This window comes from Heterodontus francisci, chromosome 17 (genome assembly GCF_036365525.1).
Source record: "Heterodontus francisci isolate sHetFra1 chromosome 17, sHetFra1.hap1, whole genome shotgun sequence".
NCBI lineage: Eukaryota > Metazoa > Chordata > Chondrichthyes > Heterodontiformes > Heterodontidae > Heterodontus > Heterodontus francisci.
In genome coordinates this window covers 17,357,872-17,383,206 of record NC_090387.1, presented here as the reverse complement: position 1 = coordinate 17,383,206, position 25,335 = coordinate 17,357,872, and the positions used below count along the sequence as shown (strand labels likewise).

Sequence of the window (25,335 nt, the reverse complement as noted above, 5' to 3'; positions counted from 1 at the left end):
CATTCACTCCACAATGGACTTTTGCTCACCAGTCGTTGAAGGGGGGTGGGGAGCACGCATTCCAGGTTGACTGCTAAGATGGCCGAATACATAAACTGACATGGTCAAACCAGCTAGTCACATGACTACGCTGCTGGGCGACTTGGGTTTTCTGAATTTGTACAAACAGTTTGGGCAGAAAAGCAGAAGCCTCCTGGACTGAGAAGATCTCTCTCCTGTCTGCTACCATCTCTTTCTCACAAGCCTCTGAATCCACTGAAGACACATGAACCCCAAGAGAGAAACGTCTCCTACAGCGAACAAAGTTGAAGAATACTGGGCCCCAACGAAAAGCAAGATCTACCCACAATCAACGACTGTACAATGAGCTCGAAGAACCGTAACAACAACTCTTCAGATATTGCCTTAAACCTTTCCAATTTATTTTTCTTCTGCTCTTTTCTGTCTCTCTTTGCATGTGTGTATCGCATATGAATGCTAGTATGGACGCGTCATGTATCTGTAGGCCTCAGCCAAATTAGAGTTTAAGTTTAATAAATTTCAACGTTTCTTCTTTAAATCTAAGAAAGCCTGTGTTTCTGGTGGTTTCTTTGCCTTATAATTGGAAAGCAGTGAACAAGGATTCACCAAGGGGGAGCTAAAAACACGATGTGTTTAAGATTAAATCCTGTTACGGTAAGACCAGGTGAAAGCTGAGAGGGACCCCCAAACACCTTTCTCACCGGGTCATAACAGAAATTTGGGTGCTAGCGTCTGGAATTTTACCCACAGACAAATGAAGGAAATTGGAAGTGGGAAGCCAAATTGTGCCCAATCAAAAAGAGCAAGATTTTCTTGTGGTTGTGTGTGCTTGAATACTAACATGTCTGCAACTGAAGCTCATAGCTCTCCAAGCCAGGGTGAAGTAACTTGGGGCCAGTCTGTTCAGTTTTCTGTCAATTAACACTCTCTCTGTACTAACACTTTGTCTTTCACCACACCATTAACATACAATTTGCCTTTGCTCCATGACCTTCTGGTCAGTTATTCTCTGCGACCTTGTCCGATCAACACCTTCACTTTTGTTATCTCTTGCCCCATCTCTGCTTTACTTGCTTAAAACAGATTACATTTCTAGCCTCTGCCAGTTCTGATGAAGGATCACTGAACTGAAAAGTTAACTCTACTTCTCTCTCCACAGATGCTGCCAGACCTCAGTATTTACAGCATTTCTTGTTTTTATTGCAGTATTTTGCTTTTATTAGATTATTGAAGTAACTTGGGATACGTTAAAAGCACTGTCTATGGAGGAGTTGAGAAAAATGGCACTCTCACTGATGACGTGGTTTTCTTTACGTAGCAAGGCTAGGTCGTCTGAACTCCTAAGACTAGTGGCCAACCACTTTTCCCTTGAATCTGAAGCAGCAGAAATAGGGTTAGAAGCAGACTCCGACAAGATATTGTCAGCAAAGATAGAATTGGAACAGAGGAAACTTGAATTTCAGGAAAGGGAGAGAAAAAGAATATTCCGGAAGGAATGCAGAGTGTGTTGAAGTGGCTTGAGTTAACTAGGGGGTGACAGAGTAACCACAGTGAAAGTATGGCCAATATGGAGGAGCATAATTTAGGGCTGAGTACAAAATTGTTAAAAATAGCTCCACTAAATCCAAAACTCAATGAAGAGGATATAGAAACATTTTTTGTATCGTTTGAGAAATTGGCAAGGCAGCTAAAATGGCCAGCTGAGACCTGGTCTCTTACTACAAAGCAAGCTAACCGGAAAAGCCCATGAGGTTTATTCGCTGTTGCCAGATGAGAGTTCATCAAATTATGAATTAACCAAAAATGCTATTCTCGGGGCATATGAATTAATACCCAAAGCCTATCGCCAAAAGTTTAGAAACCTCAAGAAGCAAGCGAATCAAACTTACCTGGAGTTTGAAAGAAGTAATCAGCTGGCTTTTGACCAGTGGCTCAGGGCTCTTAAAAGTACAGCTCAGCTAGGAGAATCTCAGAGAAGTAATTCTGTTAGAGGAATTTAAAAACTCTCTCCCACTCTCCGTAAAGATCCATGTAGAGGAGCAGCGGGTCCAGAGTGTCTGGCAAGCAGCCGTTCTGGGCAATGAGTTTGCTTTAATTTATAAGTCTGTTTCCCAGGGGAGAACCTTTCCTAGTCACCCCCACAAATCCAAATGGGGCAAAGGGTGGGAAGGTGATAGGAGCCTAAGCAGTCCTGGGAGAGAAAGGAAAGCAGGAGACACGGGGCCCCTCCTCCAACTAAAAAGGAAGGTGCTGTGAGCAAGAGTGAAACCGGAGACTTGTGTGCTTCCATTGTAATAAAGCAGAGCATTTAAAACCTGACTGCTGGAAGCTAAAGGGAAAACCTGTAGGGTTAATCAGGGCACACCCGTTCAGTGAAGAAGAGACCCTGATGGAAAGCACAGCAGAACAAGCTGTGGCTTTAACTGCAGGAAGAGTGAGAGGAAACTTATGGCTACAAGTGCAGGAAAATTTAATAGGATTCCTGAAGGTTATCAGGGTTTTGTGTCTGGAGGGAAAGTTACCCCATGCCCGTCGAGTGGGGCAAGCAAACCCATTGTGATTCTCAGGGACACAGGAGCCACTAGATCCCTTTTACTGGGAAAAAGGCCTTACCTTTCCCCCAGAGAGTGCAGTGTACACCAAAATGGTGGTGAATGGTATTGGAGGGCAGTGTATGCCTGTCGCTGTACACAGAGTGCAACTGGAGCACAACCTAGTTTTGGGACCAGTGACTAAAGAGATTGTCCCTAGTTTGCCTGTGGACGGGTTGATCTGTTCCGATGTAATGATCTGGCAGGGGTGAAGATGGTAGCCCCCACCCCAGCAGTGAAAGTAAGACCACAGGCCGTCAGAGAGACAGGGCAGTGGCGGAGATGGACCCCTGTAGTTTTCCTGAATGTGTAGTGGATGAGGCCATTAACGAACCAGCTCCCCCAGAGGAGACTGAATTGGCACTGCAGGCAGATGACCAGGTCTGTCTGTCTGAGACTTCCTTTGGAAAGTTAGGAGACCCAGGGAATGAATTAAATGGATTTTCCCAAGCTGAGGCTCAGTGAGCCGACCCAGTATTCAGAGAGTTAGCACAGGCTGCCCAATCTGAAAGTGAAGCAGAGGGAGTCCCTGATTGCTACTATTTAAAGAATGAGGTACTGATGAGGAAATGGAGTTCTCCTCAGACCTGAGGGCAAGGAATGGACAGTAGTTCACCAGTTAGTGGTGCCACAGAGGTACTGGGGAGAAATATTAAGAAGGGCCCACGAGACTACAGTGGCTGTACATGCAGGTATATGAAAGACTAAAGCACGCATAAGACAGCAGTTTGACTAGCCAAAACTCCAAAAAGATGTGGTGGAGTACTGCAGGAGTTGCCACATGTACCAGGTTGAGGGGAAACTCCAATCCGCAGTGAAACCTTTACCCTTAAGTCCTGTACCGGTGTTAGGAGGACCTTCCAGCAGAGGGCTGGTGAACTGTAAGGGACCCCCGCTGAGAACAAAAGGGGACAGGCAAGCATACGGCTGGCAAAATTTTAGAAAGAGAAGGGGAAAAAGTGACCAAGGGGGCAGGTTAAAGGAAGTCCAGGAGGAATCCTGGATGAAAATCCTTACTGTCCGGTCAGCCAACCCCAAAAAATGTGAAAATTTAGACCTATTTAAATGCAGACTCCAGAAGCACCCCAGAGTTGCTAACAGCATTTACAGGAACCTGCAGAGACAAAGAGAGACCTATAGGGAGCACAGAAACTGTGAGGGTGACACCTCACCTAGTCAAAGTGTCACAGGAGAGTGCAGTCAAGTCTGCAGAAATACCTGCAGGTAGAAGTGTCCCAGAGAACCAAGGGGAGATAACCAAAGAATCCTCCCCCACAGTCAGAGAAAAAGGGAATCACCCATCCCCTGAAGTCAAAAGTCTTCACATGACTCAGAGTTCAAGATAGACCCGCCCACTACTAACTCTCCTGGATAAAAAAATTACCTCAATAGGAACAAAACCCTGGGCAGTCATGGCAGTGGGCAAGCTGAGGAAAAGCTTCCCCAGGGAACCACATGGCTACTAGGATGCCAAAAATGGGAAATTAAGCAGCACTGGCACCCAGAAAAGACAACTTTAATCAGCTTTAAGATTGATGAATGAATGGAAATGAATGAGTGAAATGCATGGTTTTTCTTTCGGTATCTTATATTTCTCTCAAACCTTATCAAATGTGCCGTTTTGTTTCAAATCGCATTTCATTCCCCTGGGTGCAGAGGGGTCATGCAGGCCCCCATCTGCCAAGAATGAGGCACACATTATTTCGCCCCGCGGACATTAAAAATTTTAAAATGTTGCTGGGAAGAAAAGAGGGAAGGAAATGCCAGGCCCCTCGCCGGAAAGACCTTTTTTGTATACTAGCAGTGTTGTTACCCATTGTCTCTCGAGATAAGGAGGCCAAAGAAGACAGTGTTGGAACAAAGGACCCAGTCCCTGCTTCTCCAACACACAGAAGACCTGGTCGGACCAGTTTAGTCAAATGACTAGCTAGCTATTTGAATTTGAACTTACCACAGAGTTGGAAACCCAGAAAGCTCTTTGTTCCTAGACTGAGAACATCTCTCTCCTGTCTGCTCCCATCTCCTTCTCACGGAACTGAAGACCCACTGAAGACACATGAACCCCAAGAGAGAAAAGTCTCCAACAGTGAAAAAGGTTTAAGTAGTATACTGGGCCCCAACAAAAAGCAAGACTACCTACAATCAAGAACTACAGCAAGCTTGAAGCACAGTAAAAACCCCTCTTCAGAGATTGCCTCAAAATGTTTTTACTTCATTTTTCTTCTGCTCTTTTCTGTCTCCATTTGCACGTGCGTATCGCGTATGCATGCTAGCGTGGGGCGCAGTGTTTATACGTAGTTATTAACTGACTTAGAGTTCAAGGTTTAATAAATGTCACTTTTCTTCTTTAAACCCAAAACAGCCTGTTTATGCTCATTTCTTTGCCTTATAATTTTTTTTTTATTCATTCAGGGATGTGGGCGGCGCTGGCTAGGCCAGCATTTATTGCCCATCCCTAATGGCCCTTGAGAAGGTGGTGGTGAGCTGCCTTCTTGAACCGCTGCAGTCCATTTGGGGTAGGTACACCCACAGTGCTGTTAGGAAGGGAGTTCCAGGATTTTGACCCAGCAACAGTGAAGGAACAGCAATATAGTTCCAAGTCAGGATGGTGTATGACTTGGAGGGAAACTTACAGGCGGTGGTGTTCCCATGCATTTGCTGCCCTTGTCCTTCTAGTTGGTAGAGGTCGCGGGTTTGGAAGGTGCTGTCTAAGGAGCCTTGGCGCATTGCTGCAGTGCATCTTGTAGATGGTACACACTGCTGCCACTGTGCATCGGTGGTGGAGGGAGTGAATGTTTGCAGATGGGGTGCCAATCAAGCGGGCTGCTTTGTCCTGGATGGTGTCGAGCTTCTTGAGTATTGTTGGAGCTGCACCCATCCAGGCAAGTGGAGAGTATTCCATCACACTCCTCACTTGTACCTTGTAGATGGTGGACAAGCTTTGGGGAGTCAGGAGGCGAGTTACTCGCCTCAGGATTCCCAGCCTCTGACCTGCTCTTGTAGCCACAGTATTTATGTGGCATTTCCAGTTCAGTTTCTGGTCAATGGTAGCCCCTAGGATGTTGATAGTGGGGGATTCAGCGATGGTAATGCCGTTGAATGTCATGGGGAGATGGCTAGATTCTCTCTTGTTGGAGATGGTCATTGCCTGGCACTTGTGTGGCGCGAATGTTATTTGCTACTTATCAGCCCAAGCCTGGATATTTTCCAGGTCTTGCTGCATTTCTACAGACTGCTTCAGTATCTGAAGAGTCACTGATGGTGCTGAACACGATTAGCACCGCAGCCTCACAGCTCCAGGGACCCGGGTTCAATTCTGGGTACTGCCTGTGCGGAGTTTGCAAGTTCTCCTGTGACCACGTGGGTTTTCGCCAGGTGCTCCGGTTTCCTCCCACCAGCAAAGACTTGCAGGTGATAGGTAAATTGGCCATTGTAAATTGCCCGTAATGTAGGTAGGTGGTAGGGAATATGAGATTACTGCAGGGTTAGCATAAATGGGCGGTTCTTGGTCGGCACAGACTCGGTGGGCCGAAGGGCCTGTTTCAGTGTTGTATCTCTAAATAAATAAAAATAAATTTAAAAGATAAATAAATATAACATTGTGCAATCATCAACGAACATCCCCACTTGTGACCTTATGATTGAAGGTAGATCATTGATGAAGCAGCTGAAGATGGTTGGGCCTAGGACACTACCCTGAGGAACTACTGCAGTGATGTCCTGGAGCTCAGATGATTGACCTCCAACAACCACAACCAAATTCCTTTGCGCTAGGTATGACTCCATCCAGCGGAGTGTTTTCCCCCCCGATTCCCATTGACCTCAGTTTTACTGGGGCTCCTGGATGCCATACTCGGTCAAATGCTGCCTTGATGTCAACGGCAGTCACTCTCACCTCACCTCGAGTTCAGCTCTTTTGTCCATGTTTGAACCAAGGCTGTAATGAGGTCTGGAGCCGAGTAGCCCTGGCGGAACCCAAACTGAGCGTCACTGAGCAGGTTATTGCTGAGCAAGTGCGGCTTGATGGCACTGTTGATGACACCTTACATCACTTTACTGATGATTGAGAGTAGGCTGATGGGGCGGTAATTGGCCGGGTTGGACTGGTCCTGCTTTTTGTGTACAGGACATACCTGGGCAATTTTCCACATTGCAGGGTAGATGCCAGTGTTGCAGCTGTACTGGAACAGCTTGGCTAGGGGTGCGGCAAGTTCTGGAGCACAGGTCTTCAGTACTGTTGCCGGAATATTGTCAGGGCCCATAGCTTTTGCAGTATCCAGTGCCTTCAGTCGTTTCTTGATATCACGCGGAGTGAATCGAATTGGCTGAAGTCTGGCATCTGTGATACTGGGGCCTTTAGGAGGAGGCCGAGATGGATCATCAACTCGGCACTTCTGGCTGAAGATTGTTGCAAATGCTTCAGCCTTATCTTTCGCACTGATGTGCTGGGCTCCCGCATCATTCAGGATGGGGATCTTTGTGGAGCCACCTCCTCCAGTTAGTTGTTTAATTGTCCACCACCATTCACGGCTGGATGTGGCAGGACTGCAGAGCTTAGATCTGATCCGTTGGTTATGGGATCGCTTAGCTCTGTCTATCGCATGCTGCTTACGCACTTTGGCACGCAGATAGTCCTGTGTTGTAGCTTCACCAGGTTGACACCTCATTTTCAGGTATGCCTGGGGCTGCTCCTGGCATGCCCTCCTGCACTCTTCATTGAACCAGGGTTGGTCTCCTGGCTTGATGGTAATGGTAGAGTGGGGGATATGCCAAGCCATGAGGTCACAGATTGTGGGTGAGTACAATTCTGCTGCTGCTGATGGCCCACAGCGCCTCATGGATGCCCAGTTTTGCATTGCTCGATCTGTTCGAAATCTACCCCATTTAGCACGGTGGTAGTACCACACAACATGATGGACGGTATCGTCAATGTGAAGGCACAAGGACCATGCGGTGGTCACTCCTACCAATACTGTCATGGACAGAAGCATCTGCGGCAGGCAGATTGGTGAGGACGAGGTCAAGTATGTTTTTCCCTCGTGTTGGTTCCCTCACCACTTGCTGCAGACCCAGTCTCGCAGCTATGTCCTTTAAGACTCGGCCAGCTCTGTCAGTAGTGGTACTACCGAGCCACTCTTGGTGATGGACATTGAAGGGTCCCACCCAGAGTACATTTTGATCCCTTGCCACCCTCAGTGCTTCCTCCAAGTGCTGTTCAACATGGAGGAGTACTGAGTCATCAGCTGAGGGAGGACGGTAGGTGGTAATCAGTAGGAGGTTACCGGACCCATGTTTGACCTGATGCCATGAGACTTCATGGGGTCCGGAATCAATGTTGAGGACTCCCAGGGCAACTCCCTCCCTACTGTATACCACTGTGCCACCACCTCTGCTGGGTCTGTCCTGCCGGTGGGACAGGACATACCCGGGGATGCTGATGGCAGTGTCTGGGACATTGTCTGAAAGGTATTTAATTGGAAAGTGGTAAACAAGGATTCACCAAGGGGAAGCTCAAAACACTGTGTTTAAAATTAAACCCTGTTATAAGAAGACCAGGGGAAGGCTGAAAAGACCCCTAGACACCTTTCCCACCTGGTCTTAATCTACATTTTACCACACTAAACTGCTGTTGATGTCAGTGCACCATATTTTGGAATCAAAACATTATTTTGGGGAGGGGGTGCACGGGGAGGAAACTGCAATCCATGCATAAACCACCCCATCAGCTACTGCAGCTCCCTAGGTGGCAGATAATTTGACTTTAATCTGCACTTGTTAATTATTTTGCGAACAGGGAGACCAAGAAGTGGAGAGAGGCAAGTAGGAGACCAAGGGAGTGATACTGGACCAAGAGCAAGTGACTGAACTCTCCATCGTGAGCTAATGATCATCCACAATAATGACTGGAGCTGGAGACAAATATTCTACTTTCAAAATACAAATAATATAGATACTTTTATCTAGGTTGCATTTTAATTTGAATTCTGGAGACTGATACATGAATCAGTTCCCAACATCTACACCAGCAAATTCAATTCTGGCCAGTATACTTTAAGAAGAATGTCAAGGCCTTGGGAAGGACGCAGAAGAGATTTACTAGAATGGTACCAGGGATAAGGGTTATATGAGAAAGTGGAGAATTTGGGCTTGTTGCTCCTTAGAGCAGAGAAGGTTAAGGAGCGATTTGGTAGTGGTGTTCAAAATCATGGTTGACTTTGATAGCATAAATAAGGAGAAACTTCTTCCAGTGGCAGGAGGGTCAGTAACCAGAAGACACAGATTTAAGGCGATTTTTTAAAAAACACAGCGAGTTGTTGTGATCTGCGATTTACTGCCTGAAATGGTGTGGAGACAGATTCAATAGTAAAATTTGAAAGAGAATTGGATAAATGAAGAAAAGCGTTTGCAAGGCTGTGGGGGAAAAAAAAAGAGATAAGTGAGGTTAATTGGATAGCTCTACCAAAGACCCAGCACAGGTGTGATCGATCAAATGACCTCCTTCTGTGCTGTATCATTCTATGATTCAACAAACTCCTTTATCACATCGGTAGACTTGTTGAGCCATGATAATCGGACGTACAAATCTGCCACTATGTTAAGGAAGCTAGTTTGTGGCCACTGGCTCCCTTAGGATGCAAATTATAATTGCATGAACATAAAGTAGCTCTGTTTGTATTCTTTTATGTCTCAATGTGAACAGCAACTTAGAAATGCATTAGGGCACATAAAGAGCAGCATACCTTCTGAGTTCACAACTATCGTCCCAATCACACCTTTGTGTGATTGAATCCTCTTCAGAGTTTCCTCCACCTCACTCTATAAATAAGAAAAAACAGATTAATACAAGACAGCATTTGACCGAATGCAAAATCTCATCACATTTCTTCCAAAGTGTGTTGACTGGTAGAATAAAAATTAAGAAATTGAGAAAGTGGGGAGCTTCAGGATGAACATGTTATAACTAACAGCCTGCTATAAAATGCTCTACGACACTGCATTTAATGTTAAGGTTTTGAAATGATGCCATGGGGTGGATGAGACTAAAGTTGACCCAGCTTTCTAAAATGAGATGAACAAGTGTGAGAAAGTTACATAAAAAGGCAAAAAAAAGGAAGGGATGAGCCAAAAAAGGGTAAATAAAAAGATCAATAGGTAAGCAAGGCAATATGAGAGCAAGACTCAATAAGAAAGATGTGAGTGAGACACAAAAAAGTGTGAAGGTGTGACACTGCTGGGAATGCCAAGGATAAGGAACAATTACCCAAGAGATAAGGGGACATAAGAGAAGAACCTAGATTCATGTTAGCAGTGAACGAACAGCACAGGTACCAGTGAAAAAGTACTGAGCACAAAGAAAGTATAAAATTTAGAATTTCATACTGAATACAAATATTCCAAACCCTGGCCACTGAGAAGGATACTTAACCTAAATAAAGGGAGGAGGAAAAGCAAAATTGTTAAGTCAACCCATACTGCATTGACATACATCTTGATGGCTATCTCAAAAGTAGTCTTGGCAAGAGGCCAAGAATTATGTTGTTCCACCAGTTTGAGTGGGAAAATAGCACATGGAAGAGAATCACAAGGAAGTAAAAATCAGCCATTGAGATTTTTTCCTTAAGCACATCAGTGTTACAAATTGAATTCCAGATAGCAGCCAATAACCCTAATAAACTTATCAAAGATCCTAAAGCAATTCTACACTTTCCTCAATTACAATGCATGATTACTATATGGTCTAAACTCTCAACTTCTTGTGCCTCTAACAGTGTTTGATAATCTTGAAAGCAAACATCTGTTCAACCAATTTTCTGAAATACAATCAAATTAAATTTTTCTTGCAACACTGATTCCATTTACCCACTGGTAATGCTTGGATTGAAAACAGCAGTGACAAAGTACTTATAGACCACACTAAGCTGGTAGCTGGCTACATTATGAAGCTTGCTGTGCTACACTTAGGGACAAAAGTACAGAATGTCACCAATTTTTTTTAAAGGAGTGAGCCAGCCAACCCTTCCGGAAACATTTCAGTTTAGCATGCATTATTCTGGGATCAGTGTACACAGATACAGACAATGTAGTTTTCAAAGATGATGCACAGGTATGGTGTCTATGGAATAAATAGAATAAGTGGTTTTTAAACTTGCACTGCCACAGATAGCACATGAGCTGCCACTTGTATTAGACAGTTATAATGAAAAGGAAGAATGTGCAGGGTTACGGGGAGAAGGCAGGGGAATGGGACTGAGGGAATTGCTCCTTCAGAGAGTCAGTGCAGACATGATGGACCGAATGGCTTACTTCTGCACTACAACAATCCTGTGATTCTGCAATTCCCTTCAAGATCTCAGCTAAACAAAAGTAGAGGCATATTCCAGCCATTGGGGAGTAGAGTAAAACAAGGTTACAGCTGGGTCAATATGCGCTATTCTTAGCAGTTTTAAACAATGCAGGGCAGCATGTACGATTAAAAAAAGAGCAAGTTTCATTTTTAAAAAAATGTTTGATTCCTCTTCCCATCATTACCATGTCCAACTGAGGAGTCAGATAGGTTTGTTGCAGAGACAGTGACATTCCAATTTTCTCTTCCTCAAGGAAAGCAGCATATTCTCATTGGACTCTTCACAAAATAGCCCCAAGATCCAGGTTGGTAGTTAACAACCCATATTCTATTCAACTGTGGAACAGCAAAACACTGTACTACTGGGATAAAAACAGAAACTGCTGGAAATACTCAGCAGGTGTGGCAGCATTTGTAGACAGAGAAGCAGAGTTAACATTTCAGGTCTGAAGGGCTCCTTCAAATGTTGCCTTGATGACAAGGGCAGTCACTCTCGTCTCACCTCTGGAATTCAGTTTTTTTGTCCATTTTTGGGATAAGGTTGTAATGATTTCTGCAGCTGAGTGATCCTGACAGGATCAAAACTGAGAATCAGTGAGCAGATTATTGGTATGCAAGTGCTACTTGATGGAAGATCTTAACAGTTCTATCACTTTGCTGATAAGAGTAGACTGATGGGGCAGTAATTGGCCAAATTGTATTTGCCCGGCTATTTGTAGACAGGACATACCTAGGCAATTTTCCACATTGTGGGTAAATCCCGGTGTTATAGCTGTACTGGTACTGCCTGGCTAGGGGCGTGGCTAGCTCGGGAGCACATCTTCAACATTATAGTCAGTATGTCGTTAGGGCCTATAGCACTTGCCGCATCCAGTGCGCTCAGCTATTTCTTGACATCATGTGGAGTGAATTGAATTGGCTGAACACTGGCTTCGCAGACAGTGAGGATGATCATGAGGAGGTCAAGATGGATCATCCACTCAGCACCTCTGGCTGGAGATGGCTGGAAACACTTCAGCCTTGTCTCTTACACTGACAGAATCACAGAATAATACAACGCAGAAGAGGCTTCGGCCCATCGAGTCTGCACTGATACATTAAAGACACCTGACCTGTCTACTTAATCCCATTTGCCAGCACTTGGCCCATAGCCTTGAATGTTAAGACGTGCCAAGTGCTCATCCAGGTACTTTTTAAAGGATGTGAGGGAACCCGCCTCTACCACCCTCCCAGGCAGACTGTCACCACCCTCTGGGTAAAAGATTTCTGACTCAAATCCCCCTTAAACCTCCTGCCCCTCACCTTAAACTTGTGTCCCCTAGTAACTGACCCTTCAACTAAGGGGAACAGCTGCTCCCTATCCATGCCCCTCATAATCTTGTACACCTCGATCAGGTCACCCCTCAGTCTTCTCTGCTCCAACAACCCAAGCCTATCCAACCTCTCTTCATAGCTTAAATGTTCCATCCCAGGCAACATCCTGGTGAATTACCTCTGCACCCCTTCCAGTGCAATCACATCCTTCCTATAATGTGGCAACCAGAATTGCACACAGTACTCCAGCTGTGGCCTTACCAAAGTTCTATCCAACTCCAACATGAACTCCCTGCTTTTGTAATCTATGCCTCGATTGATAAAGGCAAGTGTCCCATATGCCTTTCTCACCACCCTATTAATCTGCCCTTCTGCCTTCAAGGATCTATGGACAAACACGCCAAGGTCCCTTTGTTCCTCGGAACTTCCCAGTGTCAGGCCATTCATTGAATACTTCCGTGTCACATTACTCCTTCCAAAGTGTATCACCTCACACTTTTCAGGGTTAAATTCCATCTGCCACTTTTCTGCCCATTTGACCATCCCATCTATATCTTCCTGGAACCCAAGACACTCAACCTCATTGTTAACCACTTGGCCAATCTTTGTGTCATCTGCAAACTTCTGATCCTACCCCCAAATAGTCATCTATGTCGTTTATATAAATGACAAACAATAGGGGACCCAGCACAGATCCCTGTGGTACGCCACTGGACACTGGCTTCCAGTCACTAAAACAGCTGTCTGTCATCACTCTCTGTCTCCTACAGCTAAGCCAATTTTGAATCCACCTTATCAAGTTACCCTGTATCCCATGTGCATTTGCTTTCTTGATAAGTCTCCCATGTGGGACCTTGTCAAAGGCTTTGCTGAAATCCATGTAAACTACATCAACTGCACTACCCTCATCCACACACCTGGTCACATGCCCAAAACATTCAATCAAATTTGTTAGGCATGACCTCCCTCTGACAAAGCCATGCTGACTATTCCTAATCAAATTTTGCCTCTCCAAGTGGAGATAGATTCTCTCCTTCAGAATTTTCTCCAATAGTTTCCCTAACACTGACGTGAGACTCACTGGTCTATAGTTCCCTGGCTTATCTCTACAACCTTTCTTAAATAGTGGGACCACATTAGCTGTTCTCCAGTCCTCTGGCACCTCCCCGGTTGCCAGAGAGGAATTAAAAACTTGGGTCAGAGCCCCTGCAATCTCCACCCTCGCCTCCCACAGCATCCTGGGACACAAATCGTCCGGACCTGGAGATTTGTCCACTTTTAAGCCTGTCAAAACCTCCAATACCTTGTCACTCCCTATGACAATTTGCTCAAGAACCTCACAGTCTCTCTCTCGGAGTTCCATATCTACTTCCTCATTCTCTTGGGTGAAGACAGATGTGAAGTATTCATTCAACACCCTACCAATGTCCTCTGGCTCCACCCACAGATTTCCCCCTTGGTCCCTACTCTTTCCCTGGTCATCCTCTTCCCATTGACATACTTATAGAATATCTTGGGATTTTCCCTACTTTTACCAGCCAGAGCTTTCTCACGTCCCCTCTTTGCTCTCCTAATTGCTTTCTTAAGCTCCATCCTACACTTTCTGTACTCCACTAATGCTTCCATTGATTTGCTCTCTTTGTATTTGCTAAAAGCCTCTCTTTTCCTACTCATCGTATCCTGAATGTTTCTGGTCATCCATGGTTCTCTGGGCTTGTTGCTCCTACCCATTACCCTAGGGGGAACATGTTGGGCCTGTACCCTCCCCATTTCCTTTTTGAATGCCCCCCACTGCTCTTCTGACGTACTGGGCTTTGCCATCATTGAGGATCGGGACGTTTGTGGAGTGTCCTCCTCCTGTTAGTTGCTTAATTGTCTACCACCTTTCACGATTGAATGTGGCGTGAGTGCAGAGCTTTGATCCGATCCATGGTTCTGGAATTGCTTAGCTCTGTCTATGGCATGTTGCTTCTGCTGTTTAGCATGCATGTAATCCTGTGCTGTTGCTTCACCAAGTTGGCACCTCATTTTTAGGTATGCTTGGTGCTGCTCCCAACATACAGTTCTGCATGCCTCACTGAACCCAGGTTGGTCCCTTAACTTGATAAAAATCAGAGTGACGGACTTGCCAGGCCATAAGGTTACAGATTGTGGTGGTATACAGTTCTGCTGCTGTTGATGGCCCACAGCGCTCATGGATGCCCAGTTTTGAGCCGCTAGATCTATTCTGAACTTATTCTATTTAGCACAGTGGTAGTGCCACACAACACAATGGAGGGTGCCTTCAGTGTGAAGGCAAGCCTTCCACTTCCACAAGGACCTTGCAGTGGTTACTCCTACCAATACTGTCATGGGTAGATTGGCGAGGACAAGATCAAGCAGGTTCACTCTCTCACATTGATTCTCTCACCTACTGCAGGACCAGTCTGGCAGATATAGGGCGGCACAGTGGTGCAGTGGTTAGCACCGCAGCCGCACAGCTCCAGCAACCCGGGTTCGATTCTGGGTACTGCCTGTGTGGAGTTTGCAAGTTCTCCCTGTGTCTGCGTGGGTTTCCTCCGGGTGCACCGGTTTCCTCCCACAGCCAAAAGACTTGCAGGTTGATAGGTAAATTGGCCATTATAAATTGCCCCTAGTATAGGTAGGTGGTAGGGAAATATAGGGACAGGTGAGGATGTGGTATGAATATGGGATTAGTGTAGGACTAGTGTAAATGGGTGGTTAATGGTCGGCACAAACTCGATGGGCCAAAGGGCCTGTTTCAGTGCTGTATCTCTAAATCTAAAACATATGCCCTTCAGGACTTGGCCAGCTCAGTCAATAATGGTGCTACTGAGCCACTCTTGGTGACGGACAGTGAAATCCCCATACAGAGAACATTCTGTGCCCTTGTGGCCCTCAGTGCTTCTACCAAGTGGTATTCAACATGGAGGTTAACTGATTCATCAGCTGAAGCAGGGCTGTAGGTGTAATCAGTAGGAACCATGAATTTACAGATGCTGAACCATGAAGGTACAATTGTTACCAAAGAGACTAAATGCAACTTGTACCAACATACTAGGGTGGCACAGTGGTTAACACCGCAGCTTCACAGCTCCAGCGACCCAGGTTCAATTCTGGGTACTGCCTGTGTGGAGTTTGCAAGTTCTCCCTGTGTCTGCGTGGGTTTCCTCCGGGTGCTCCGGTTTCCTCCCACATGCCAAAGACTTGCAGGTTGATAGGTAAATTGGCCATTAGCAATTGCTCCTGGTATAGGTAGGTGGTAGGAAAATATAGGGACAGGTGGGGTTGTGGTAGGAATATGGAATTAGTGTAGGATTAGTATAAATGGGTGGTTGATGGTCGGCACAGACGCGGTGGGCCGAAGGGCCTGTTTCAATGCTGTATCTCTAAAACTAAAAAAAAAAACTTGTTGTGCAGGATAGGATTTCCTGTAATTGAATCAAACTGTGATTTCTCTTTAGTTTTAAGGGTGGCATACTTGAAAACAAGGGCAGTTACAAAAGTTGAGCTTTTCAAACAAGCACAATTCTATTTATTATTGCTTTTATATATGAGTCAATTATTTCACAATATCGTGATTAATAGATTGATCCTGGGATGAGCTATTTGTCCAATGATGAAAGGTTGATTGATTGGGCCTATACTCTCTGAAATTTAGATGAACGAGAGCTGATCTCATTGAATACAAGATTCTGAGGGGGTTTGACAGGGTAGATGCTGAGAGGTTGTTTCTCCTGTTTGGAGAGTCTAGAATTAGGGGGCATAATCTCAGGATAAGTGGTCTATTATTTAAGTCTGAGATTAGAAGGAATTTCTTCACTCAGGGGGTTGTGAATCTTTGGAATTCTCTACCCTGTGGAGCTGTGGATGCTAAGTCTTTGAATATATTTAAGAAAATAGATAGAAATTTGAACTCTAGGGGAATCAAGGGATATAGAGATCAGGCAAGAAAGTGGAGATGAGGTCAAAGATCTGCCAGGATCTTACTGAGTGGTACAGCAGGCTCAAGGGGCCATATGGCCTATTCTAGTTCCTAATTCTTACTGTTATTTTCAATTTTGTCAGTCGAATTACTAAGCATATTGATATCAGAACACTATTGTGAAAAATCACTTTTGTCAATATACAATGCTGTTCTTAAAATCAGTACATCAAATTGCTCCCATCAGCAGTGACAGTTCTGTAATGACCAGCACTTCATTCTCGTATTACAGTTCAAAATCTCCCCAGAAACACATATTTGGAAGGCTAAGATATAGAATCAGACTGCTTGGGATTATTCTACAGCTTAAAACAAACATACTGCCAATAACTCATATACCCACCATAACTACAATCCTGGTGTCAATAAATTAATTTGAAAATAATTTACTACATTGCTGAGCCTAAGATTCATTTATAAAGTAAACTGGACAGTGCATTTCCAGAAACCCACATCTATTTGTAAGGCGTGGCAGGGGTAATTAGTAATGCAGTTTGAAAATGTTGAAGCCAAAATCAATACAGCCACAGCCCAAGAGAGCGAGAAACCCTTACAAAAGCCATTTCCAAAATATCATCACAATGAGAACTTGTCATTTAAACCGACAAGAACACACGGAGCAGGAGACCACTCGGCCTGCTCCGCCATTCAATAAGTTCATGTGCTGTTTTTTGCTTTAAGTATAAATGAAACGGGGTGAGCAAAACAGATTAGGTTTGCATGAACATAATATAAAAAGCAGTTTTAAACCAAACCCAATACCATCAGTAAATGTCATCCCTCCGGCCCAGTCCTGAACCTTCAGAGACTGACCCTCGCAGGCAGCTTCAGGGAGACAGGGCTGACGCGCGCACACACCAAAACCGCCCTCAATTAACAATTTATTTCCCCACGACTGCCTCAATAATAACCCAAGAAATACTTTAATCTAATTGATTGCTTTTCTTTGTTTTACCATCGTCTCCTCTCGAGATCCAAGTACGAACAAACCAGGCCAAATACCGGTTGCTAGGCGGAACCGGAAATCATTCTTAACCCGGATATAGTAGCCTGTAGTTAAGGCTTGGGTCATGCAAGGGGTGGATAATAATAGTACAGTTGCAACTTGAGCCTTAAATGACTATTTCGCCTTCAGTACTACCTTGAAAAGGGTCCTTAAACTAATCATAGGATTATTACTACTTGGTAAATTCAAGCTGAATAGAGGGTCAAGAGTGGGTGAAGATCAAGGGGACAGGATCATGTTTGAGTTGCGTAATATGCTTTACTACTAGAAATTAATGAACTCCTTAACAACTATCAATTTCAATCATTGTACATGGAGGTGATGGGGGGCAGTGAAACACATTTATTTCTGGTTTAGATTGTTCAGGCGAAGGTTGACAGCACCGGTTGGAGACATTCCTGAAGGTTTCATAATACAATGTCTTCAAGTGTTATTCCATTTACCTTATAAAATCTGGGTCCTCTATAGTTGACTAACTTTGCTTGTAGTTTTGCACCAACAGTTGTTATGGAAGAAGTTCTGAGAACCAGGGGGCCACCAGTGAGCAGACACAGAAGGGGTATCAAGGGCAAGGAAGTGGGGAAAGTGAAAGTGGGGAGGGATTTGTAGAGTTAGGATGAATTTTGATTCCATCAATAAGGAAAAAAAAACAATAGAGATAATAGGTAGGTGTTCTGATTGGTATAATCTGATTACTGGTGTCATGCAAGGATCTGTGTTGAGGCCTCAAATTTCACTATGCAGTAACGATTTAGATTATGGGATAGAAAGCCACATATGCAAATTTGCCAATTACACAAAGATAGATGGTATGTAAGTAGTATAGATGGAAGTTTAAAATTACAAAGTGATATTAATAGATTAATTGAATGGGCAAAACTGTGGCAAATGGATTTCAATGTAGGTAAATGTGACGCCATCCATTTTGGACCTAAAAAGGATAGTCTGTGTCAGTATGGGTCTGCCAAAGCTGCCCGTAAAGGTCAGTCACTGAATTTTCAGGACGAGGTCGGAGGGATGAAATTTACTGATTGTCTCGTGTTTGGTTTAAAAGTGTGTTTTTATATTATTTTCACACAAGCCCACCCTGTTCTGCCCAACCCATTTAATTATACTTAAATCAAAAGCACAAAGTTCTTGTTGGTTTGAATGCCAAATTTTCATTTGTGATGCTATTTTGTAAAATGGCTTTTGCAGGGTTTTCTGTCTCGCTCTCGGGTGTGCAGCTGTATTGATTGATTTCTAAATGTGAAAAGCTAGAAATAGTGAAGGTCCAAAGAGACTTGGGGGTCTAGGTACATAGATTATTAAAATATTGTGAACAGTATAACAGAATGCTGGACTTTATTATCTAGGGGAATAGAATACAGGAAAGTAGAAGTCATGCTTAGCTGTACAAAGCCCTGGTTAGACCACAGCTGGATTACTATGAGCTGTTCTGGTCACCACACCTTCAGAAAGATATATTGGCCTTGGAAGGATGCAGCGTAGATTTACGAGAATGACACCTGGATTCCAAAGGTTAAGTGACCAGGAGAGATTATGTAAATGAGGAACAAAAACAAGAAATGCTGGAATCACTCAGCAGGTCTGGCAGCATCTGTGGAAAGAGAAGCAGAGTTAACGTTTCGGGTCAGTGACCCTTCTTCGGAACTGACAAATATTAGAAAAGTCACAGATTATAAACAAGTGAGGTGGGGGTTGGGCAAGAGATAACAAAGGAGAAGGTGCAGATTGGACCAGGCCACATAGCTGACCAAAAGGTCACGGAGCAAAGGCAAACAATATGTTAATGGTGTTTTGAAAGACAAAGTGTTTTGAGGGCTCTCCGCTTCTTCCTGGAACAGAGGCCCAACCAGTCCCCATCCACCACCACCCTCCTCCGCCTGGCTGAACTTGTTCTCACATTGAACAACTTCTCCTTCAACTCCACGCACTTCCTTCAAGTAAAAGGTGTCGCTATGGGTACCCGCATGGGTCCTAGTTATGCCTGTCTTTTTGTGGGATATGTCGAGCATTCTTTGTTCCAGTCCTACTCAGGCCCCCTCCCCCAACTCTTTTTCCGGTACATTGATGACTGTATCGGTGCCGTTTCCTGCTCCCACCCCGAACTCGAAAACTTTATCAACTTTGCTTCCAATTTCCACCCTTCTCTCACCTTTACATGGTCCATCTCTGACACTTCCCTTCCCTTCCTCGACTTCTCTGTCTCCATCTCTGGGGATAGGTTGTCTACCAATATCCATTATAAGCCCACTGACTCCCACAGCTACCTCGACTACACTTCTTCACACCCTACCTCCTGTAAGGACTCCATTCCATTCTCCCAGTTTCTCCGTCTCCGACGCATCTGCTCTGATGATGCTACCTTCCATGACGGTGCCTCTGATATGACCTTTTTCCTCAACCGAGGATTTCCCCCCACTGTGGTTGACAGGGCCCTCAACCGTGTCCGACCCATTCCCCGCACCTCTACCCTCACCCCTTCCCCTCCCTCCCAGAACCGTGACAGGGTTCCGCTTGTCCTCACTTTTCATCCCACCAGCCTCCATATCCAAAGGATCATCCTCCGCCATTTTCGCCACCTCCAGCGTGATGCCACTACCAGTCGCATCTTCCCCTCCCTTCCCCTGTCAGCATTCCGAAGGGATCGTTCCCTCCGCGACACCCTGGTCCACTCCTCCATTACCCCCACCACCTCGTCCCCGTCCCAGGGCACCTTCCCTTGCAATCGCAGGAGGTGTAATACCTGCCCATTTACCTCCTCTCTCCTCACTATCCCAGGCCCCAATCACTCCTTTCAGGTGAAGCAGCGATTTACTTGTACTTCTTTCAATGTAGTATACTGTATTCGCTGCTCACAGTGTGGTCTCCTCTACATTGGGGAGACCAAGCGCAGACTGGGTGACCGCTTTGCGGAACATCTCCGCTCAGTCCGCAAGCAGGACCCTGAGCTTCCGGTTGCTTGCCATTTCAACACTCCCCCCTGCTCTCATGCTCACATCTCTGTCCTGGGATTGCTGCAGTGTTCCAGTGAACATCAACGCAAGCTCGAGGAACAGCATCTCAACTACCGATTAGGCACACTACAGCCTGCCGGACTGAACATTGAGTTCAATAATTTCAGAGCATGACAGCCCCCCACTTTACTTTCATTTTTAGTCATTTTTAGTTATTTTTTCTTCCTTTTTTTTGCATTCCTTTTTAAATTTTTTGCATTTATTTCATTTCATCTTAGTTTGTTCAGTTTGCTTACCCACTGTTTTTTTCAGGTTGTTTTTCTTCAGGTTTGCACTTGCTGATGTTCTATATTCAGTATATTCACACCTAATCTGTACTAATGCTTTGTCTTTCAAAACACCATTAACATATTGTTTGCCTTTGCTCCGTGACCTTTTGGTCAGCTATGTGGCCTGGTCCAATCTGCACCTTCTCCTTTGTTATCTCTTGCCCAACCCCCACCTCACTTGTTTATAATCTGTGACTTTTCTAATATTTGTCAGTTCCGAAGAAGGGTCACTGACCCGAAACGTTAACTCTGCTTCTCTTTCCACAGATGCTGCCAGACCTGCTGAGTGATTCCAGCATTTCTTGTTTTTGTTTCAGATTTCCAGCATCCGCAGTATTTTGCTTTTATTTTTATGTAAATGAGGGTTGTGTTCCCTGGAATTGAGAGGGTTAAAGGGGTGATTTGATTGAAGTTTTCAAGATATTAAGGGGAACGGGTAGAGTGGATTGAGAGAAACTATTTCTGCTAGTTGGGGAATCTAGTACAAGGGGGTATCGTCGAAAATTTAGAGCTGGACCTCTAAACTTTCTTCGCACAAAGGATGGTAGAAGTTTGGAACTCCAATCCATAAACAGCAATTGATGCTGGATCATTTTAAAACTGAGATTGATAGATTTTTGTTAACCAATGATATTAAGGGATATGGGACAAAGGGAGGTATGTGGAGTTAGGTTGCACATCAGCCATGATCACATTGAATGGTAGACCAGACTTGAGGGGTTAAATGGCCTGCTGCTGTTCCTATGCTCCTATTCATGCACAGTAAAGTCCCCAGGTTTCACTCACCCGTTTACTGGCTGCTACTCCCTCAGCACTCTTGCCATTCACTGCGATGTTATTGCTGTTGCTGCTCCTGGCTTTGCAGACAACATGCCAAAAATTTCAGCTCATCTAAAATTCGGCTGCCGCTATCCTATCCCACCCCATTGCAGCCATTCTCGCTGATCTATTATCTGGTTTCCAGCTTTAAAAATTCTCATTCCCATCAGCGCCTTCTTTTCTTGCCAACCTTCTACAGACTGCATCTGTACTTTCTATTCCTCTGACTGTTCTCATTTATATGTTCCCCCCGCCCCCGATCCTTTACCTCATTATTGGTGGCTGCTTTGATCCCACTCTACATAATTCCCTCACTGAATCCAAGCTGTGTTGTAAGGAATAGGGAGTACATGTGGTGTTCAGAAGCCCCTTAACCCTGGTCCCGTAAATTAGAAACAGCACAGCTTGTTTATTTTGTCACTTCTTTACTTTCTTGCTCTATGTCGAGGCTTTCTCTCCTCTGTCGTCCTTCTGGAATACTTGTGTTCTTCCAGGTGAATTGCTGTAGCTTATAATTCAGGATATTATTCTCCAGGGGCTTGTTAAACCATATTTTTGACTTTGGTTCAGGGGAAGGCTGCTGTTGTTTTCTTTGTCTTGTGTCCTGACAGCAATATATTATATATCTACGCTCCACAAAAGAAAATTGGAATAAACATTTCATTTTAAAATGTTATTTAAAAGACAAAATAGACTCACTTAGAAAATTAGAATTTGAGGAAAATAACAGCCAATCAAAGCAGCTAATCAGTTAGTAGAATCAAGCACTGGGGTCTGTGTCAGCAGTTTTGTTAGAGCTAATAACATTTTGGCTGTGCTTTTAGCACTTGCTGCCTTTTTTGCTGCTCCTATTTCACATCTGCATGCTGCCCCTTGGTGACATCATCCAAAAACACAGCATCAGTTTCCATATGTACAGTGGCGGCACCCAGCTCAACTTCACCACCACCTCCCTAAATTGTCAGACTGCTTGTCTGACATACAGTACTGGATAAGCAGAAATCTCCTCCAACTAAACATTGGGAAGACCAAAGCCATTGTCATTGGTCTTTGGTTCCTGCCACAAACTCTGTTCCGTAGCCACTGACTCCATCCCTCTCCCTGGCAACTGGTTTTAGACTGAATCAGACTGCTCGCAACCTTGGTGTCATATTTGACCACAAGGTGAGCTTCCGACCACGTTTCGGCACCAATACTAAGACTGACAATTTCCACCTCTGTAACATCGCCTGACTCTGTCCCTGCCTCAACTCATCTACTGCTGAAACCCTCATCCATGCCTTCGTTAACTCTAGACTATTCCAACACGCTCCTGGCCAGTCTCCCACGTTCTATCCTCCGTAAACTTGAGGCCATCCAAAAGCCTGTGACCTGTGTCCTAACTTGCACCCATTACCTTGTGCTTGCTGGTCGACATTGGCTCCCGGTTAAGCAATGCCTCAATTTCAAAATTCTTATCCTTGTTTTCAAATCCCTCCTTGGCCTCGTGTCTCCTCTCGCTATCTCTAATTTCCTCCATCCCTACAACCCTCTAAGGTATCTGTGGTCCTCCAGTTCTGGCCTCTTGAGCATCCCTGATTTTAATCACTGCACCATTGCTCGCCGTGTGTTCAGCTGCCAAGGCCCTGAGCTCTTGATTTGCCAACCTAAACCACTATGCCTCTTTTTCTCTCTATCCTCCTTTACGACATAAGAACATAAGAATTAGGTGCAGGAGTAGACTCCTTAAAACCTACCTCTTTGACCTAATATCTCAAATTTTGTTTGATAATGCTCCTGTGAAGCGCCTAGGAATGTTTTACTATATTAAAGATGCTTTATAAACGCAAGTTACTGTTGTTTGTTTTTTCTCCCAGGTGATTTGAAAGGATTTAAGGGCCTGCTTCATTGAGGGTTGCTTCCAATGGATTTTCCAGGCAATTAGAGTATAAAGCTTCCAACATGAGCAACCGTGGGGATTTAGTGTATTTGGCAGTTTGCAGACCAGTCTACATAGAAGGACCTTTATTTGATAAAGTGTTCTTTCTCATTTTGTGATTCATTATTTTTTACTGCAATTTCCATTTAACAGCAACACACTCTATATACACTTGACATGTTGGTCTAGTAGCCTCGTCATTATGGCATTGCATTAGTAATCCAGTGGTCATGACTTCAAATCCCACCATGGTAATAGCTGTTAAGTATGTGGATTTTCAAAGGATTTTTGATAAGGTGCTGGACATGAGGCTTGCTGATAAAAGTAAAGTACATGGTGTTAATTAGAAATGTGGCAGCATGGGTAGGAAGTTAGCTGAAGGACGACAAAAGCAAAGCAATGGTTACTGGATTGGATCTTATCTGTGGTGGTCTCTAGTGATCAGTATCAGGACCATTTCTTTTCTCAATTTATATAAAGAAATGCTCCTGTGTATAAGGAACAGCATATCAACATTTGAAGGCCTTATAAAAATAGATACTGTGGTTTACTGTAATGAGAACTGTAAGTGACTAAAAAAGAAGGTAGACAGATTTTCAAATTGAGCAGATAGTTCTTTGATGAAATTTTTGCAGCAAAGTCTAATGAGATATTTCTTTTGGGCCTCCTTATCTCGAGAGACAATGGATACGCGCCTGGAGGTGGTCAGTGGTTTGTGAAGCAGCGCCTGGAGTGGCTATAAAGGCCAATTCTGGAGTGACAGGCTCTTCCACAGGTGCTGCAGAGAAATTTGTTTGTTGGGGCTGTTGCACAGTTGGCTCTCCCCTTGCGCCTCTGTCTTTTTTCCTGCCAACTACTAAGTCTCTTCGACTCGCCACAATTTAGCTCTGTCTTTATGGCTGCCCGCCAGCTCTGGCGAATGCTGGCAACTGACTCCCACGACTTGTGATCAATGTCACACGATTTCATGTCACGTTTGCAGACGTCTTTATAACGGAGACATGGACGGCCGGTGGGTCTGATACCAGTGGCGAGCTCGCTGTACAATGTGTCTTTGGGGATCCTGCCATCTTCCATGCGGCTCACATGGCCAAGCCATCTCAAGCGCCGCTGACTCAGTAGTGTGTATAAGCTGGGGGTGTTGGCCGCTTCAAGGACTTCTGTGTTGGAGATATAGTCCTGCCACCTGATGCCAAGTATTCTCCGAAGGCAGCGAAGATGGAATGAATTGAGACGTCGCTCTTGGCTGGCATACGTTGTCCAGGCCTCGCTGCCGTAGAGCAAGGTACTGAGGACACAGGCCTGATACACTCGGACTTTTGTGTTCCGTGTCAGTGCGCCATTTTCCCACACTCTCTTGGCCAGTCTGGACATAGCAGTGGAAGCCTTACCCATGCGCTTGTTGATTTCTGCATCTAGAGACAGGTTACTGGTGATAGTTGAGCCTAGGTAGGTGAACTCTTGAACCACTTCCAGAGCGTGGTCGCCAATATTGATGGATGGAGCATTTCTGACATCCTGCCCCATGATGTTCGTTTTCTTGAGGCTGATGGTTAGGCCAAATTCATTGCAGGCAGACGCAAACCTGTCGATGAGACTCTGCAGGCATTCTTCAGTGTGAGATGTTAAAGCAGCATCGTCAGCAAAGAGGAGTTCTCTGATGAGGACTTTCCGTACTTTGGACTTCGCTCTTAGACGGGCAAGGTTGAACAACCTGCCCCCTGATCTTGTGTGGAGGAAAATTCCTTCTTCAGAGGATTTGAACGCATGTGAAAGCAGCAGGGAGAAGAAAATCCCAAAAAGTGTGGGTGCGAGAACACAGCCCTGTTTCACACCACTCAGGATAGGAAAGGGCTCTGATGAGGAGCCACCATGTTGAATTGTGCCTTTCATATTGTCATGGAATGAGGTGATGATACTTAGTAGCTTTGGTGGACATCCGATCTTTTCTAGTAGTCTGAAGAGACCACGTCTGCTGACGAGGTCAAAGGCTTTGGTGAGATCAATGAAAGCAATGTAGAGGGGCATCTGTTGTTCACGGCATTTCT

General features: G+C 44.8%; 1 protein-coding gene across 1 annotated transcript in view; it reads right to left on the bottom strand.

Moving 5' to 3' along the window:
* Positions 1 to 17,342, bottom strand: part of LOC137378732 (dynein light chain roadblock-type 2) — a 44,710-nt gene extending 27,368 nt beyond the window's left edge. The window contains exons 1-2 of the mRNA XM_068049093.1: positions 17,211 to 17,342; positions 9,353 to 9,428 (exon numbers count right to left, since the gene is read on the bottom strand). Of these exons, the coding sequence (XP_067905194.1) occupies positions 9,353 to 9,428; positions 17,211 to 17,327 (193 nt within the window). The 5' untranslated portion in view covers positions 17,328 to 17,342. The remainder of the gene's footprint in view (positions 1 to 9,352; positions 9,429 to 17,210) is intronic.
* Positions 17,343 to 25,335: the final 7,993 nt, after the last annotated feature.